This window comes from Theobroma cacao, chromosome 8 (genome assembly GCF_053813885.1).
Source record: "Theobroma cacao isolate CCN51 chromosome 8, ASM5381388v1, whole genome shotgun sequence".
Classification (NCBI taxonomy): domain Eukaryota; kingdom Viridiplantae; phylum Streptophyta; class Magnoliopsida; order Malvales; family Malvaceae; genus Theobroma; species Theobroma cacao.
Window position 1 is genome coordinate 6,872,602 of NC_142646.1, and position 17,274 is coordinate 6,889,875.

A 17,274-nucleotide genomic window follows, 5' to 3' on the forward strand; every position below is an offset into this window, starting at 1 on the left:
TTTACAAAAAAAAAAAACTTATTAAAATAAAATATTTACATTGAGACATTTTTTTTGTTCAAAACCACTTATAAATTCATCCTACGAAAAACACTTTATTTTCATCTGAAAAAACCAATCCATGTAGTATTACATGGCAAGAAGCAATTTGTAATAGCAGCAGCAATGATGCGAATAAAAAAAATAAAAAAGAAAAACAGTGAACAGCTTATACTTGATCCTGTTGACAAGAATTTCATAATGAAAATGTCTTCAAGTATGTATACAGTATACAATTCAAATTCTTCACTAACTCACCCGAATCAATGTTGCTTTTCCCAAAACTGTGAGCAAAATGAAGATCCTATTCCTAAGCTACAAAATCACCATTTACATCTAACTTCATCCAACAGAGTATTGGAAGGCACCTGAATACCGGGATGGTATCCATTGGGCTATTTGCTCAAATCTTGGAAAAACTCCTGAGGTATTGATGCAGGGCAGTACTTCTTTGCCACAAATTTGTACTGATGCAGATGAAAATATGTCAGACTACTAAAACTTTAAAACAACGAATAAAGATTGACATAAAACTAAGCAACCTGCAACTCAGCAAGTTACCAAAATCTGTTATTTACCCTTTTATAGTGAAGGTGAACTTATTAATTCAGTATGGGACAAGTTTCAGTTCTTGCATCAAGCGCATATTCATTTGGTGGATCATATTATTTGGACCCTTATCATACTGAAAACTTGGACCAACCACAGTATTATAGTAAAACTCTTGCCCGGGAAAGATGGAGAACCTACTCACTTTATGCTGACTGTATTTTTCTCTGATTGCTGGCAAATTAGCACGACCACCATTACGACAGAGATGATGCAGTGACTTCACACAGTCACGCATATCAGAGGGCTGGTACGGTGTGTAATGTTCCAAAATAGAGTCCTACGCAACAGGGTAAAAGAAGTCAACAAATATTACCTAATAGAAGCTATACAAAAGTAGAACAAATTAATAAACATCAGATAAAGAACATATAATCTGAATAAGCTGGTATGGAACAAATAAACTTTCCTTGGGACATACCCAAGGTTTCTTTGTAGGAGAGAGTATAAACTTGGCCAAGAAAGCAGCAGAAGCAGCTATGAGCGATGGAGCATAATGAAGCATAGTGTACTCAAGAAGTGACAACTCCATAATGTAGTTGGCCAAACATTCAAACTGCATCGATTGAACCTACAAAAGGCAGGCATACATTACCATCATCAGTTATTGTGGTTTTTGATATCATTAGTAAACAGAGGATTGATAACAAAGCATGATGGCTTGAACCTCTGGAGTGATTCCCATATCCAATTATATCTTTTAACTAGGGAATAAACAAAAGAAACAACCACATCTGCTGCACAGACTAATGTGCTTGTCCACTAGTACAAGTATAACCCTAACTAAACCTAGTAAGTGGAGCAAAAACATAAAAGTGAATGTAAAAACGCTAGTCCATGAGGGTACCTGATTGATCATTTGTGCAGCATGAACAAAGTGCCTGGGCATTTTTCCTGAATATGTCAATAATCTGGAAACTTTTATAAACTGCAAATTGAATGGCATAAGAAAGTGAGACATAACCTCAGAAAAAATTTAGCTGTTGGGACTGTCATTTCAAACTTCAAGTAATTTAGCACAGCAGATTCCATTTGCAAAATCTGCAGCAATCAAAGCAGGGAAAAATATGTTTATGTAGGTTGTGATGAATGAAGAAAATTGGAAATGAATCTGTAAATATAATCTGACCTCATCCTTGCAGTACGTGTTATCAGTAACATAACAGAACTCTTTCACTTGAGGTGCACATATCTCCTCGTATTTACTGGCATCAAAATCCCATTTTCATTCATAAACCATTCTTCTTACTAGGCTACATTTAGACACACAAACATGCAGAAAGAAACATGAAATCTTACGAAGCAATCATCATGCAGGCAACTCCAAGCAACTGCAACTGTTGCCTGTTAATTGAATTGCCAGAAAGATAACGATCAATGTAATTCACTGTCAAAAATAGTGTCTCAGGTACAAGCCTGTATTCTTCAGTAACCTACAGTTAAAATGATACAGTAAGATCACCATTCACATGAAGGGGGGAAAACCTGCACATTAAAGTAACTTAGAGGTGTTTGATGAAATTGGCTGTGGTATTTCTAATAATGCAAGGAAGAACCGCTCTTAAATAGTCAAAGTGGCCATTACAAGATAACGAAACCCTGGAATACAGAGCTGGAAAGGGGTTTTTTCTTGGATTATGTAAACAACCCTCGCAATGACATCAACCACCATAATTTACCTCAACTAGCCAATCTATCAGAATAGCTCGCATGCTGGCATTAATATCTCTTTGTACCTTCTCCATGAAGTCTGCAGAAGGCCCTTTTTTGGCCTACACCCAGGAATAGGATGAAACATATGAAACAGGAGTCAGAGAGCAAAAATATATAGATAGAAATATTCATGTTATTCAAGATTCAGAAAATGCAAATGTATGCTGTTTCTATATAGTCAATCACAGGTTCAGCAGCATAGCAAGAGAATGTATTACAGATAAGGACCGATGCTGTTAGAATATCTTAGACCTGACAAGGTTAACCAAGAACCAGGTATGATAAAAGCTTCATGCCTCAAATTAACAACCTATGCTACATTTTTATCTCCTTTTTCTACAATCATTTCTCTTCCTTTTTTCTTTTTCAATTAATAGCATTTCTATTTGCATTGAACAGTGTCCTACAATGTCTTAAGATAACAAATTACCTCAGGGGGCCAGTCATAGTTTTCAAGCTAGACAAAAAATATAACACAGCAGTAAAAAGTTATAGAAGGCAGAAAAATATTATTATACCTAAACATCTCTAAAAAAGAACATAAGGACTAGCAACAACAAACTATGCCATAACCCAATTGATCAATATCCCACTATAAGACCATAAATTAATAACCAAAACTTCGACAGGCTACCTAAATATGCATATTTGACTTTAAAAAAAAATAAAAAAGAACGAAGATAACTATCCACGGCTCCACAAATACCAGTGCACACACCACAAACTATTATGATTAGCTTGAAATTCTATAATTTTTTATTGCAGCTTTCAGTTCATAAATTTCATAAATTATCAGAAAAGCTAAAATGTAAAACCTATTTCAACTTGTAGACAACGATTAACCACAAATAAATGAGACTGTTATCACTTGCCAGTATCAAAAGTACATGTATAACTACAAGTAAATTCAAATTAGGAAGAACATAAACATATAAAATAAGATCAAGAAAATAACCAAGCAATACCTATGTAAATCTTTTTCTATAAATACTAAAGTTAATGTGATGATGTATTTGCACTTCTTTGAAGTGACACTACTTAGGAATCTGACTAGCTATGAAGCAAACAGCTTGTAAATGGCAGCATAGAAAAGATACTATACCTCGGATGCCCATGCATTCTTGTAAATGTCATGAGCAATCAGTGTGCAGAACTGTGGATCTTTGGAAGTGTTATCAACAGCACCAGCATTATCATTTGTTCCCATATCCGAAAGTATATTTCTCTTGCAAATCTTCCCTGAGGTTGGTGTACCAAAACAAAATTGAGGCAGGCCAACACACTAATACAATTATATGATTAAAATATTTTGGCCTAAACTAACCTATACATACCAGATATGGAAATTTTAGTTGACAGTTAAAAGAATTAAAACCTCAGCCAACAGAAATGACAGTATCAAGCAAGTTCATATCTACTAGAAGAAAAGAACCTTCTCTCTGTGTGTACTTTGATATGTACAGATTGTAGTTTGCCTTCCTCTCAATCCACTTAACTGCTGAAACATCCTCATTCTCTACGTATTCAAACTCTGGGCCCTTCAAAGAATCACAAGTAGACATGGTCTCGTCCAGAGAGACTGAACCGGAAAGTGATCTATCTGGAGAGATATCCATGCTTCCAGGCGTACACATGCTGCTTGGAGAAAGAAGACCCAAAACTTTAGGGGTAGGTTGATCATCTCTCGTCCAAATTGTATCCATACAAGAAACATCAGCACATGATTCCGGACTCAGAGTTGTAGGCCTAGATAGACCATGATCCTGAGTGCAAGTAGAAGTTTCCTTCTTCTTGGCAAGTTTGGAGGTACACGGCACCTTCAAAAACAAAATTAATTAACCTCTGTTTGCAGAAATTAGATCGAGTTCTGGAGATAAAGTCAATTATAAAGTCACATTTTGACATAAAAGTTTGTTATTAAATAAATTCAAGTTATAAAATATTTACCATCAATCACTTTAAGCTCTATAATACAATAAAAATGGAATTGCTAAAATGATAAATACAGCAGTTAAAAGTGTGTGTTTATATTTGCACGCATATCTGCACTCCTATGGATCAATCATGCATCAAACTTCACCCACCTAGAAGCAGAAAGCTGTGGAAGTCAAAATGGACTTGGTATATTAGGACATGCTGTTCTAAGAACACATTATTCAAAACCTGACTCCTCATTTTTTTGTAACGTACAACAGATACTTGACGCCTCAAAGTGGATGCAGCTATGGGGCTTGACCCTTCAAACGAAAGGAAAAACATAGAAAGTCCTGAGTGAGCCTGGCAAACACATACCAACATCCAACAACTCATTCCTGAATCCGATCAACTTTTACAGGTTAAGACCTAAGAACATATTATGTTATTTCTTTTAATGGTTAGACAGAGAGAAGTAATTAATCAAACCAAAAGTTACAATGGCAACGGAAAAATTCTTCTCATTATTTTGCAAGGCATCATCCATACGTACAAACTTGACCAAGAATACTCTTTTTTTTTTTTTTTACCAAGAACACTCTTTGATACCATAAAATTCAAAAAAGAAAGTAACAAAGAAAAATTAAAAACAAATTAAACGGGCATTTTTTATCCTAAGAAATTAATTAGGAAAGAAAACATAAAAACAATGGTAAAAGAATTACGAACCATGGGTTTTGAGCGAATAACAATGACCCGTGACCCGTTTGGATACCCATTTCCTTGGTTGGTTATGTCGCTAAGAGCTGCTCTCTTCTTAATAAATTGCGTCTTCACAGCACCCATCTTCTTGCTCTGATTCCCGGTGATCGACGGCCTCTTCGCCGTTGATGATGATGACGATGTAGACAAACGCCGATTTCGGGTCGACATCATGACCCTAACTTGAACCCTATTGTAGAAATGAAATGAAAGTCGGTTACGTGGGATTCAAGAAATTCAGGAAAACATATATAAATTTAAAAAAAAATAGAAATAATGTAGAATAATATACCTACCTTTTCTCGATATTTGAAAAGAAATAGTTTGATCTAATTTGAAATTGAATTAGGGTTTCTTTATTCTTGTTTTGATTCTTGAAAGGTTTGAAGAGAAAGAAAATTAAAACAAAAATTATTGAAGAGAGCACGAAAATGTATTGATTTAAAAATTAAAAAGATCTGAATTATTGATTTAGTAAATTGAGATATATAGACCTTCTGTTGAATAAAAAAAATCGCTTCAAACAATCTTAAGGGAATGGATATGGTGACAATAACGGGAGTTGTTTTGATTTTTAGCTTGTGTCAAGGAGAAGAAAATGAAAAAAAAAATTTATTATTTGGTGACAGTTATTTAATAGATTTTTTTTCTTTTAATATGATTAACTAATATATTATTGATAAATTAATATAAGATTGAACTTAAATGTCAAAATCTCTATCTTTTGATTAGTAAAATATGTACTTTGAAACAACATAAATTATTTACATAAATATATTGTATAAAATTTGACACACTCATTATGCGATGAAGAAAAAATATTCAAAAAAAAAGAAAGAAGTTGTTTTTTGTAAGAGAATAAAAAAATGTGAATTATTTATTTTTTTTAACAATAGAAAGAGAAGTCGAAAAAGTAGGTAACATAGAGGCAAAGATTATCAAAAAGGGTTGCCCTAGAATCATTGAAGGAAGAAAAATAGAAAAGGAGATTAAGAAAGAAAATTTAGGTATTTATTTTGAAAATTTTTTAAATTTTTAGGTTTATTTATTATTAAAATGACAACTTCCCTTTTAATATTAATAACAATAATACATCAAATATAAATCTATAAATAAATTAATTAATTAATTAATTAATATCAATCCAAGACAACTTTGTCAAATAAACCATGGTTCGACCTAATCATGCATGGACTCCAATTGGCCTTGTACGCTCTCATTAATGTGATTCTGAAATTGTTATCCATTTCATTACTGATTAGGAAGATTTATAGAAAACCCAACCATGCTAGATTTCATTAGTGAACACTAGCTAGTTAGTGTGAAATTTTTTCTATTTAAGACATGATGATCATGTGTAAAGCAAGACTTAAGTACCCCTTCGAACACAATTAAATAAAAGAGTAAAATTGAAAATTAAAGAGGACTAGATCTACTACATCAACAAAATCAAGCATCTGTCAGCCTATACATATCTTAATTACATCCAGTGAACTAGTGGAAGCAACTGACTTATAATAGTATCCATACTGCTACCCACTTAGTCTCGGAAAAACTCCTGAGGTATTGAAGAAGGGCAGTCCTTCTCTGCCACAAATTTGTACTGATGCAAATAAAAACTTGTCAGGCATCAAACATAAAAAAATAGGAAAAAAAAACAATTGCCAATTTTATAGGGAAGGTAAACCGATTGATTGAGCATACAAAGACTTTCAGCGATTGCAACAGGGTCAGATTTCCAGGAAGAAATTCTTTTGGGATCTAAGTTTGCTGAAATTTTGGGCCGATGGCCATATTGGAGTATGTAAACATCTAGTGAAGTCACTGAATGTAGTCAACAAGTGTATTTTTATGCAATGAAGCAAAGCATATATTTTTGATATCATGAGATCTCCTTCCGACACATTCTTTAGAAAGTAGAAACTCTACAAATATGAGAAGTTGAAAAAGGACAACAGGCACAAACTGTGCCGAATACATGCATACACCCACTAGAAGAGGAATAGAAGGTACTTCTGAAGGGGCTATGCTTGGCAATATTGATGTAAAAGGTCTATAGTCTATAAATCAGATGCATCTTGTGTGAGAAAGATGGAAGACCTACTCACCTTATGCTGACTATACTTCTGCTTGATTGCTGCCAAATTAGGACAATCACCATTAAGGCAGAGATGATGCAAATCCTTCACACAGTTGTACAATTCAGAAGGTTGGTATAGTGTGTAACGCCCCAACATAGAATCCTGTGCAACAGGATCCAAAAATGTAAACAATTTTAGCTAATAGAAGCTATCCTAAACTAAACAAAAACATTTCAATAACAATAAGATGGAGAACCAAAATCACTGAGTTAGAATTGAACAAATAAACTTTCTTCTGTCCATACCCAAGGTTTTCTTGAAGGAGAGAGTATAAATTTGGCTAAGAAAACAGCAGACGCAGCTATTAAAGATGGAGCATAATGAAGCATTATGTACTCCAGAAGTGATAATTCTGCAATGTAGTTGGCCAAGCATTCAAACTGCAGAAATTGAACCTACAAAAGGCGGACATGTATTACCAGTATAGATTATTGGGGTTTTTAATATTGTCAGATAAACAGAGATTGACAATAAAGACATGATGATGTCCACCGTTGGAATGATTATAATATCCCATTGTATCTTTTAACTAGGAACTACATTAAAGAAACAACGATATTCATTACTATTAACGTTCAGAAATCTACTATCACAACCAAATCTAATTAAACCTAGTAAGAGAAGCAAAGATATGATGATGAATTTTTTAAAAAATACCAGTCCAATAGAGAGATACCTGATTGATCATTTGAGCTGCATGAACAAAATGCCTAGGCATTTTTCATGAACCACGTTAAAAATCTTGGCAGTAAATATTAATTGGTATTGCATTTAAATATTTAATCAAAGAACAAAAGAGTAAGACATTACCTCAGAAAAGATTTAGCTGTTGGGACAGTCATTTCAAACTTTAAATAATTCAGCACAGCAGATTCCATTTGCAAAATCTATACCAATTAAAGTGGAAAAATAAAAATGCTTCTGTAGATTGAGGTGCATAAAGAAAATTGGAATAGTCTCTAACCAGAATGCTGACCTCTTTCTTGCCATGTGAGTTACCAGTAAGATAACAGAAGTCTTCCACCTTAGGTGAATATATCTCCTCGTATTTACTGGCCTCAATATCATTATTCCAGTTACAATGCATTTTTTTTATTGGCTACATATTTAGACACATAAACATGCACAGAAAACTTACTGAGAACTGTCAACACAAAAAAGATATGGAATCTTACGCAGCAATCATCATGCAGGTAACTCCAAGCAATTTTAACTGCTGTCTGTTGATGGAATTGCCAGAAAGATAACGATCAATATAGTTCACCGTCAAAAAAAGCGTCTCTGGTACAAGTCTGCACTCTTCAACCACCTACAGTTGTAATCAAAAGGTGAGATCATTCCAAGGGGAAAAAATGCACATTAAAGTAAACAATTATAGGTCTTCTATGAAATTGGCTATAGTGTTTTAACAACGCCACTTAAAATATAGAAATGGCTGTGACAAATAAAAACAACCCTGAAACAGTACACTGGAGAGGGGTTGTTTCTTGGATCATAGAACTACCCTGGCAAGATCATCACCTACCACAATTTACCTGCACTAGCCAATTGATCAAAAGTGCCCGCATGCTCGCACTAATATCTTTCTGGACCATCTTCATAAAATGTGCAGAAGGCCTTTTTACTGACTACGAAAAGCGAGGAATAAGATGAAACAGATGAAGCAAAAGAAAAGTTTAGCATACAAAAATACATAGATCAAAAGAGAAGGAGAGAGTTATGTTATTCAGCCAATGTAATTCCGGTTCTGTGCATAACAAGAGAATATACTACAGATAATGAATCAATGCAGCTACTATGCATAAGACCTAAAAAGTTTACCAAGAACCAGTTCTTGTAAAGTTATATGATGCCTCAAAAAGAACAACCTGCAATACTTTCCTTTCTTAATTTTTCAACAAGTATTGCCATTTACATGAAACAATATTTAATATTTTATACTTGCAGTTTTGAGTTAGTAAAGTTGACAAATTATCAGCCCCTGCTGCTCTAGAAAATAATTTTTTTTTGAGACCACAAATGAAACTGATATCAGTGCACAATATCAAATGTAAGGATATAACTAATACGGTAACCTTTTTATTCCATATAAATTGGAAGAAAGTAAACATCTAAACAAAGCTCAGAAATATAAACTAGAAACCAAGCAATACCAATGCAACTGTCGTTTCCACAAAAACAGAGAAAGTTAATGTTAAATATGTCTATGCACATGACTTTCTTAAGTTACGCTACTTACTAGTTAGAAAAAGGTAGGTATACCTCAGATGCTCGCAAGTTCTTGTAAATGTCATGAGCAATGTGAGCACAGAACTGGGGATCCATGGAATCGTTACCAACATCAACAGCATCATCATTTGTTTCCATCTCCAAAAGTACATTTCTCTTGCAAATCTTCCCTGAGAGCCAGTGCCAAAATCATAAAAAAAAGATGGTATCTTTTAATTCGCTCTTTGCAAATCAAGTAAATCCATTTAAAATACCATAAGCCTAAACTAATCTATTCATCACTATGTATAAGAATTCAACCAATAAAATTGACGGTATTCTTAAAAGAGTTCGAAACCTTCTTTATGCCCGTGCTCCTGAATGTAGAGATTGTTGTTTTCTTTGGTTTCGCTCGCTTTAATTGGTGATTTCGAAGGAGAGATAGCCATGCTTCTAGCTGTATGCAAGGAGTTCTCAGCTCGGCCTTTGGAGGTACATGGCACCTTCAAAACAAAATTTAGTTAAAACTTTATTTATTTGAAGATTTTTAAGAAATTCAAACAAAAAAGTTATTAACAATAACTACTCAAACAAAAAAAAAAAAAAAAAGAAGTGAACAACGAACCGATTTCTTGCTTTGGTTGGAAATGTCGCTAAGGGCTGGTCTCTTCTTAGCCAATTGCGGCTTCCCTTCGGCCATTGGGTTCTCTGAGGTGGACGGTGTCCTCACCTTCGATGACGATCGGCGACTTGGGGTCGACATTTCTTTGGAATCCGACGAGATTGAGACAAGAGGGAGACTGAGAGATCCGCCGGGGAAGAAAGGTGTTTGCCTTTTCCATGGTACTTCACTCCTTCAGTCAAAGAGAAGCGCGAAAAAGTGTTAGTTGATTTGAAAGGTTAAAGGATCTTCGCCGTTGGTTGGGAAGCAATGGGAGTGATCTGAACCGTCTATTTCCAAATAAAAAGGAATATTAAATGGCCCAAGCAAGCCCAATGTAATACATGACGGGTCAATAGTTTTGGTTTTAGACTTTTTGGGCTTAAGCTCCTTCAAAAAATGGGCTTTCGTGTTCAAGAAAGGGTATATGAGCCCAAAAAAATAAACCTTTTTTTATTTTTAATTTTTAAATAAATTTTTATTTTTTTATTATATTCAATCAAGTTTTTATAGTTGAATTAAATAAATTTTTATAACTAATAGTTAACTAACTATTATTATTCAAAATAACATTTGTTATTCTATAATACGTACTATTGACGTGGCATATCAACATGTCACAATGATTATGACATGGCATGTTAATGTGACAAGATGACATGGTTATATAGTAATTTTTGCCTTTTAAGTCAACATCATGTCAGTGTAACATAGGTATAAAATAAAAAGTGATATTTTAACTAATGACAATTAATTAACTTTTACCATAAATACCTATTTGATCAAAAGAATAAAAATATAGTGTTTGACTAATAACAATTAGTTAACCATTATCATAAAAATATAGTGTTTAATAAAAAATAAATATTTTATTTAAATTTTCTTAAATAATTTTAAATTTTTTTCAAATATTATGCTTATTTAAAAATACCTTATTACTCAATTTCTATTCTACCTTAAATTTCAAATGAATATAAAGGACATTAAGGCATTCTTATATTTGAAGATCATAAACTTGAGAATCCAAAAAAGACCACCAACTCAAGTTCTATTCTACCTTAATCTATAGTATAAATAACCATAAACCATGTTATATGATGGTGTTGTCTTCAACTATATACCAAATTGTTAAGTTCCTTATTTTTATGATTGAGTTATTTGGTACTTGATTATACTGAAAATGTCAATTTAATACATGAGAAAATAATTTTGCAATTAAATACTTTAATTTTTATTATGTTAAGCGGAGTGCACATCTTGCTAACTTCATTAGTCAAATAGACAATGTGGCAAAAAAAATCCAATACTAGTTAAACACATGGTGCATTCCTATTGATTATTTTTGCCATGTCACCCATTTAGCTAATAAAATTAGTCTTAGATGTAAACTATTTAATGAAACAAAAGTTTGAGTACTTAATTAAAAATTTTTAAACATTAGATACCAAATTGAGTATTTGATAATAGTTTAGATATCAAATATACAATAACCTTTTACAAATCATAAAAGATAAAAAGGCAAAGGAAGGATGATCCATTATGGCATTCATAGCAAATTTCATTCTACATAACTTAATTAGTTCATCAATAACCTATTCTTTCACAGTTAATATCGTACACATTATCTCGACAAATAATTTCAAAATAATCTCTTATATTAGTATTTTTCAACTTGTAATTCTAATTTGATAATGTAGTACGAATAATCAAATCAGAGAAAAAAGAAAGTACCATTTTAAATTCGAAATTTTCATGTACAATGAGCATAAGATTAATTAATGGGAAAAACTAGGAAGCCTCAATTATTTTGGTAAGAATTTGAAATACTTCCATAGAGACAAAAAGGAAGAGAAAGAAAACTTTCTTCTTTTAGGAAAAAGAGACAAACAAAGGAAATACATCAACCCCTTTTGAACCAACAACCCAAAATTTCCTCTAAAATTAAATTAAAATGAAAATATTTTGGTACAACTACATTATAAGATGTCTGCTTTCTATGTGGAAGAGCTGCCAAAGTTCAATTATTCAAAAACCTTTTTGTTTTTTTTGTTCTGTTTACTAGGTTACTATACAGTGAAAGTGAAGACAGATCTTGTGACCGTTTGAAATTCGAATTCAAATATACCTGAAACCTAAATGTACCCGGCCGTGACTCTTGTACTCCATGACCAGCCAATGGCATCCACCCAAACCGCTGAAAAGACCAAAGACCCAACCTTGTATTTTGACGTGTCGTTCCCTCGTTGGTTGCTGTGAAAATGGCAAAGCCTGACTCAAGAAACTCCAAAACTGTAATAGTGGTCCCCACATCAGGCTCCTAACGATTACCGAGTGGAATCGACGGCCAGGATCTTTCGACAATTCAAATCACCCAATTTCCCCGCCTCAAAAGGATCGTTAAAAAATTATAAAATAATTATACGCAAGAAGAACCTCAGAAATAAAAGCCTCAACCAAAATTTCTCCTCGCAAAGAGACTCTCTTTCTTGAAAACGAAAGCTAAAAAATGTCCACACAAAGTAGTAATCGGCGGTCGTCGTTTTCGTCGTCGACGACTTCGTCTTTGGCGAAAAGACACGCATCATCGTCGTCGTCGGAGAATGTGGGAAAAGTCACGGCTTCTTTGGCTAAAAAGAGAGTCCCTCTTAGTAACATTACTAACCAAAAGAACAGCTCAAGAAGCTCGGTTTCGGCCTCTTCTTTGGTGGGTCTTAAGTTTGTTTTTGTAACATAGTTAATTTGTTATGTTTCTTTTTTTTTTTTGGTTTTCTTGATCATCGTTTTTGGTTTCTTGTTTTCTGAGATAATGTAAGGAAAGAGAAGATAGAAAATGGTCAAATTTTAGAAGTTTTAGTTTTTACATTGTTCTTTGAATTGATGGGGACTTCAAAGATTTTCTAAGAACTTCTTTTTAAATAAAAAAATTATGAGCAGCAAAATTTGGGTTTTCATTATGTTCTATTTTCTGTTATTGACAAAGTTTTAGCCAAGTAGAGAATTAGAGCAAATTTGAAATTTTGTACTACTTTCTCCCCAAAGTTGTAACATGGAAGAAAAAGCCACCCCATTTAAAAATTTGGAGTTTGAGCTAGAGTTATTATGGGTTTAATTTCAAATTTGGATCTCTTTTATTTCCCATTTGGCATTTTAAGCCCATTGTAATCCAATTAGAAACCATGACTAGCAGCTGGCTCTGTTTACATTGAAGTAGAAAGCTGTGGTTTTGATTGATTATGGAACTAATGTATATTTTGTATAATTTTCATTTTTTTATTCTTGAGTGCTCTAGTTTTTAATTTTTTATTTTCAATTTCTAATTTTAGGTACCATGTTCAAACAAAATCTTAAAGGCAAGGAAGACACAGCCAGTTAGTAATGTAGGTTTCTCAGGACATGTTCTACCTTCTACAAATGTAAGACCCAGTTCAGTTTTGCCTCCCAAGGTTGTTACATCTTTTCCAAGAGGAAATGAAGTGGTGGTGCCTCCTCCGAGTATCTCTACTATCCCTCCTCCGCTATGTAGCATGGAGTTTTCTCCTAGTAAATCAGATGGTGTCTCGGTCTCTATGGATGAGACAATGTCCACCTGTGACTCTTTCAAAAGTCCTGAAGTTGAATACATGGACAACCGTGATGTTACAGCGATTGATTCCATTGAACGAAAGACGTTCAGCAATCTCTACATTTCGGACCATTTAGAAGCAACAGGTTCGGTATCAAGTGCAAAAAGAAAAAGCTTATTACTAAACAATTGATTGGTTCCATCATCATATAGTAAACTTCTGCTTAAACTTTTTTTCTTTTGATCTGCTCATTTAGTTTCAAACTGATTTGGTTGCAGGGAATATCTGCAATAGAGATGCAATCGCGGAGATGGAAACAGATGATAAGATAATTGATGTTGATGATAATTACGTGGATCCACAGTTTTGTGCAACATTTGCCTGTGATATTTACAAGCACCTCCGTGCATCTGAGGTTTTCCATCTTTTTCTACCTCGAAGTTATGCTTTTGAAGATTTGTTTACAACTAGGCAGAGCTCTACAAGGCACAATCAGAAATTGTATACGAAAATTTGTAGACTGAAAGATGATATACATCTTGTTAAACACTGTCTTGACTGAGAAACATTAATGGTTACCCATAGATTACAAGTGTATAATGCCTTGGAAGATCTCAAGTGTAATGCATAAGAGATAGGATGTTTAAACTGAAATGTTTAAAACAGAAGTCTGTCCTGCTTGATTCTATACCCTGATTGGATTGGAAAGCCCTGGTTCTGTATCCTAGGGTGTGCTTTTATATGTTCTGTATTTGCTTTTATCCAATTTGGCCCTTTTTGCCTGCGTTGATTTGCTCCTTTAACTTTCTTATTTATTTTGGATTTCAGGTGAAGAAAAGACCTTCAACAGACTTCATGGAGCGAATTCAGAAAGACATAAATTCCAGCATGCGTGCAATACTGATTGATTGGCTTGTAGAAGTAATTTTCTGTCTATTTATAAAGTTATATGGTCATTTAGAATCTCCACTACACAAGATTCGAAAACTATCGCTGCTAGCATAATCTCTACTGCTAGTAGCTTCTTTCATTAATATTTCTGAGTATAGTGTTCTCTCTTGGTAAGGCTAAACTTCCAATTCTTAACTGCAGGTAGCTGAAGAGTATAGGCTTGTACCAGATACGTTATATTTGACTGTGAACTACATAGATCGGTATCTTTCAGGGAACGTGATGAATAGGCAACGGCTACAGTTGCTTGGTGTTGCCTGCATGATGATTGCTGCGTAAGAAATAACACACTCCTTTCTTTCGTTTCCTTTTAGATTATTATATCTCAGTTTTTCATCTAAGATTTTCCCATGGATATAATGTTAACATTAGAGTGTTTAATTTAGCAGAAAATATGAGGAGATTTGTGCACCCCAGGTGGAGGAATTTTGCTACATCACTGATAATACATATTTTAAGGAGGAGGTTTGGCCTCTGTTATTTTTAACTAGAAATTTCTTTTATGCTTCTTTGCAAAGATGTTAGTTTCTAAAATCCGAACAAGGCGTTAACATTTTAACTTATAACAGGTCCTGGAAATGGAATCTTCTGTCTTAAATTACTTGAAGTTTGAAATGACTGCCGCAACAGCTAAATGTTTCTTAAGGTAATGGCTAGCTCATTATTATTGAACATACTTTCTGCCTTTCATGTTTACCGTTGTTGTAGTAACTTGTGATCATTGGTATGACATTCAGACGGTTTGTTCGTGCTGCTCAAGGGGTCAATGAGGTATTTTTCTTTGACTTTCAGTGCTTTATATTCAGGCTCCTCTGTCTTTCATCTGTCATGTGCACCTCAATATCTCTGCACAAAGAAACATACTAAAACCATCTGTAACAATGTTTAAAGTGGCAATCAATTGAAGTCAACAATCATGGTCATTTTCATTGATTAACAATTGGTTTTAGGAGTCCTAACTACCTGATTTCCTGTGGTGGTTGTGTTCTTTCTAATAGGTTCCATCAATGCAGTTAGAGTGCATGGCCAACTACATCGCTGAACTCTCACTCCTTGAGTACACCATGCTTTGTTATGCTCCATCACTAATAGCGGCTTCTGCAATTTTCCTGGCCAAATTTATACTTCTTCCTTCGAAGAGACCTTGGGTATATGCAAGCAGCTTCTTCTTGCTGTTTTCATATATTATCTAAATAAAAAAAAATTGTTGGTTAATGGAACTCTTGTTCTTGACATTTACTGTATAGTCTGATCTCCATTTATTATGATGCAGAATTCTACCTTGCAGCATTACACACTTTACAAGCCCTCTGATCTGTGTGACTGTGTTAAGGATCTTCATAGATTATGCTGTAACAATCAAAATTCTACTTTGCCTGCAATCAGGGAGAAATACAATCAACATAAGGTAATAATATTAAACACTTTAAGGAGCTTCTTTAAAATGTTATTTGCATAGCTGAAATGTGCCTTTGATTGCTTTAATTGATGCAAACATCCAATCTAAACCGAGATCTTATTTTTGCCGCAGTACAAATGTGTTGCAAAGAAGTACTGCCCTCCCTCAATACCTTCAGAATTCTTCCAGAACTAAATGCACTCATCAGACATCAGCACGACTGTTCCAATACTTTGTTGGATAAGCAAACTGTTCCACACCTGTCATGACCAGCCTGCTTCTCCAGTTCTGAGATGAGACGTTCACCCTGTATCACTTTCATTTAGACTAGATACACAATTTAGGATCTTCCCTGTGTAAGACCTTAATTCTAGTTTGGTATAATCAATGTAGTGTTCATTTTATTAATGGACGTCACGTGGCGAAACTTAGCCACGTGTCACTGTCCATATGGCCAAATTTTGCTACATGTTGTAAATTTTTTTTATTAATTTCGTCTTCTTCTTTTTTTTTTTTCCTTTCGTTTCTTTATGTTTTTCTTTTATTTTTATTCCCCTACCTAGCTGTGGAGGGGCTCTAATCCTGTGCCATTTAAAATGCATCAATAGGCACAACCTGAAAGCCACCATCAGATGAGCACAAAGAGTCCCCACACAATCAAACCTTTCCATCACCCCAGACCCTTCCTCTCTTATTTCATTGGAAATTTCTCACATATTCCCCTGATTTTGCAAGCTTCAAAGCCCAACCTATGATCAAGGATCAGATGAATTTGATGTATCCAGTACTTTTCTCCCACTCATAATTTCAAAATTTCAAAGCTGAAAACATCACTTTTCTCTGTTAGCTTTCCATAGAAAGCGTATTCTGATGCCAAATAACCATGTGTGCCAGCAACCCTGGAAGTGAGATGAGACTGACCTTCCAAACTCTGCCTCGCTAAATGAATAAACATCACTTTTCACTCTCAACTGCTATGGCGAATGAACTCTTTTTCTTGAAAACCAGAATGTAGGGTTGGTTGGCATTGTTGGAAGGCTAGTCCCATATAAAGAATTCAAGATAAGAAACTGAAAATGGAATGAAAACTACCTTGATTGCTTTAGACTCTGGAATGCTAAGTGTTCCATCTGAGATTGTCTTTGATTTAGTTGGTGCAAAGGCAAACTTGATTGCTCTAGATTGTGAAATGTTAAGTGTTGATGCAGTGGTAGTAGGTTCTGTTGAAGATTCTGAGATTGATGCCTTTGATTCAGTTGGTGCAATGGTGGTATCCAGTGATGCAGTGGCAGCTGCTGCTGGTGAATGTCCTTT

General features: G+C 34.2%; 3 protein-coding genes across 6 annotated transcripts; 1 reads left to right on the plus strand and 2 right to left on the minus strand.

Moving 5' to 3' along the window:
- Nucleotides 1-208: 208 nt before the first annotated feature.
- Nucleotides 209-5,523, minus strand: LOC18592390 (cyclin-A1-1-like). Of its 3 annotated transcripts, none has more exons than XM_088808837.1 (12): nt 5,334-5,520; nt 5,005-5,227; nt 3,794-4,178; nt 3,464-3,600; nt 2,328-2,420; nt 1,948-2,081; nt 1,778-1,853; nt 1,613-1,689; nt 1,496-1,529; nt 1,070-1,219; nt 790-928; nt 209-506 (listed from the first exon to the last, which is right to left on the minus strand). In XM_088808837.1, the coding sequence occupies exons 2-12, from the start codon at nt 5,209-5,211 to the stop codon at nt 382-384; spliced, it is 1,557 nt and encodes a 518-aa protein (XP_088664963.1). In that variant the 5' UTR covers nt 5,212-5,227; nt 5,334-5,520; the 3' UTR covers nt 209-381. The 3 variants fall into 3 exon arrangements, with proteins under 3 accessions (XP_088664963.1, XP_007019153.3, XP_088664964.1); XM_007019091.3 differs by having other exon boundaries at nt 794-928; nt 5,334-5,517; XM_088808838.1 differs by lacking the exon at nt 1,613-1,689 and having other exon boundaries at nt 1,496-1,576; nt 5,334-5,523.
- Nucleotides 5,524-6,388: 865 nt separating this feature from the next.
- On the minus strand, nt 6,389-10,224 carry LOC18592391 (cyclin-A1-4-like). Its single transcript, XM_007019092.3, has 11 exons — nt 10,012-10,224; nt 9,745-9,889; nt 9,441-9,577; nt 8,714-8,806; nt 8,354-8,487; nt 8,155-8,230; nt 7,989-8,065; nt 7,855-7,888; nt 7,424-7,573; nt 7,146-7,280; nt 6,389-6,640 (listed from the first exon to the last, which is right to left on the minus strand). The coding sequence occupies exons 1-11, from the start codon at nt 10,147-10,149 to the stop codon at nt 6,578-6,580; spliced, it is 1,182 nt and encodes a 393-aa protein (XP_007019154.3). The 5' UTR covers nt 10,150-10,224; the 3' UTR covers nt 6,389-6,577.
- A 2,276-nt stretch (nt 10,225-12,500) lies between these two features.
- Nucleotides 12,501-16,481, plus strand: LOC18592392 (cyclin-A1-1-like). 2 transcript variants are annotated; one of them, XM_088808823.1, is made up of 11 exons: nt 12,501-12,751; nt 13,371-13,755; nt 13,889-14,025; nt 14,439-14,531; nt 14,703-14,836; nt 14,948-15,026; nt 15,131-15,207; nt 15,299-15,332; nt 15,560-15,709; nt 15,835-15,969; nt 16,093-16,481. In XM_088808823.1, the coding sequence occupies exons 1-11, from the start codon at nt 12,554-12,556 to the stop codon at nt 16,153-16,155; spliced, it is 1,485 nt and encodes a 494-aa protein (XP_088664949.1). In that variant the 5' UTR covers nt 12,501-12,553; the 3' UTR covers nt 16,156-16,481. The 2 variants fall into 2 exon arrangements, with proteins under 2 accessions (XP_088664949.1, XP_007019157.3); XM_007019095.3 differs by having other exon boundaries at nt 14,951-15,026.
- Nucleotides 16,482-17,274: the final 793 nt, after the last annotated feature.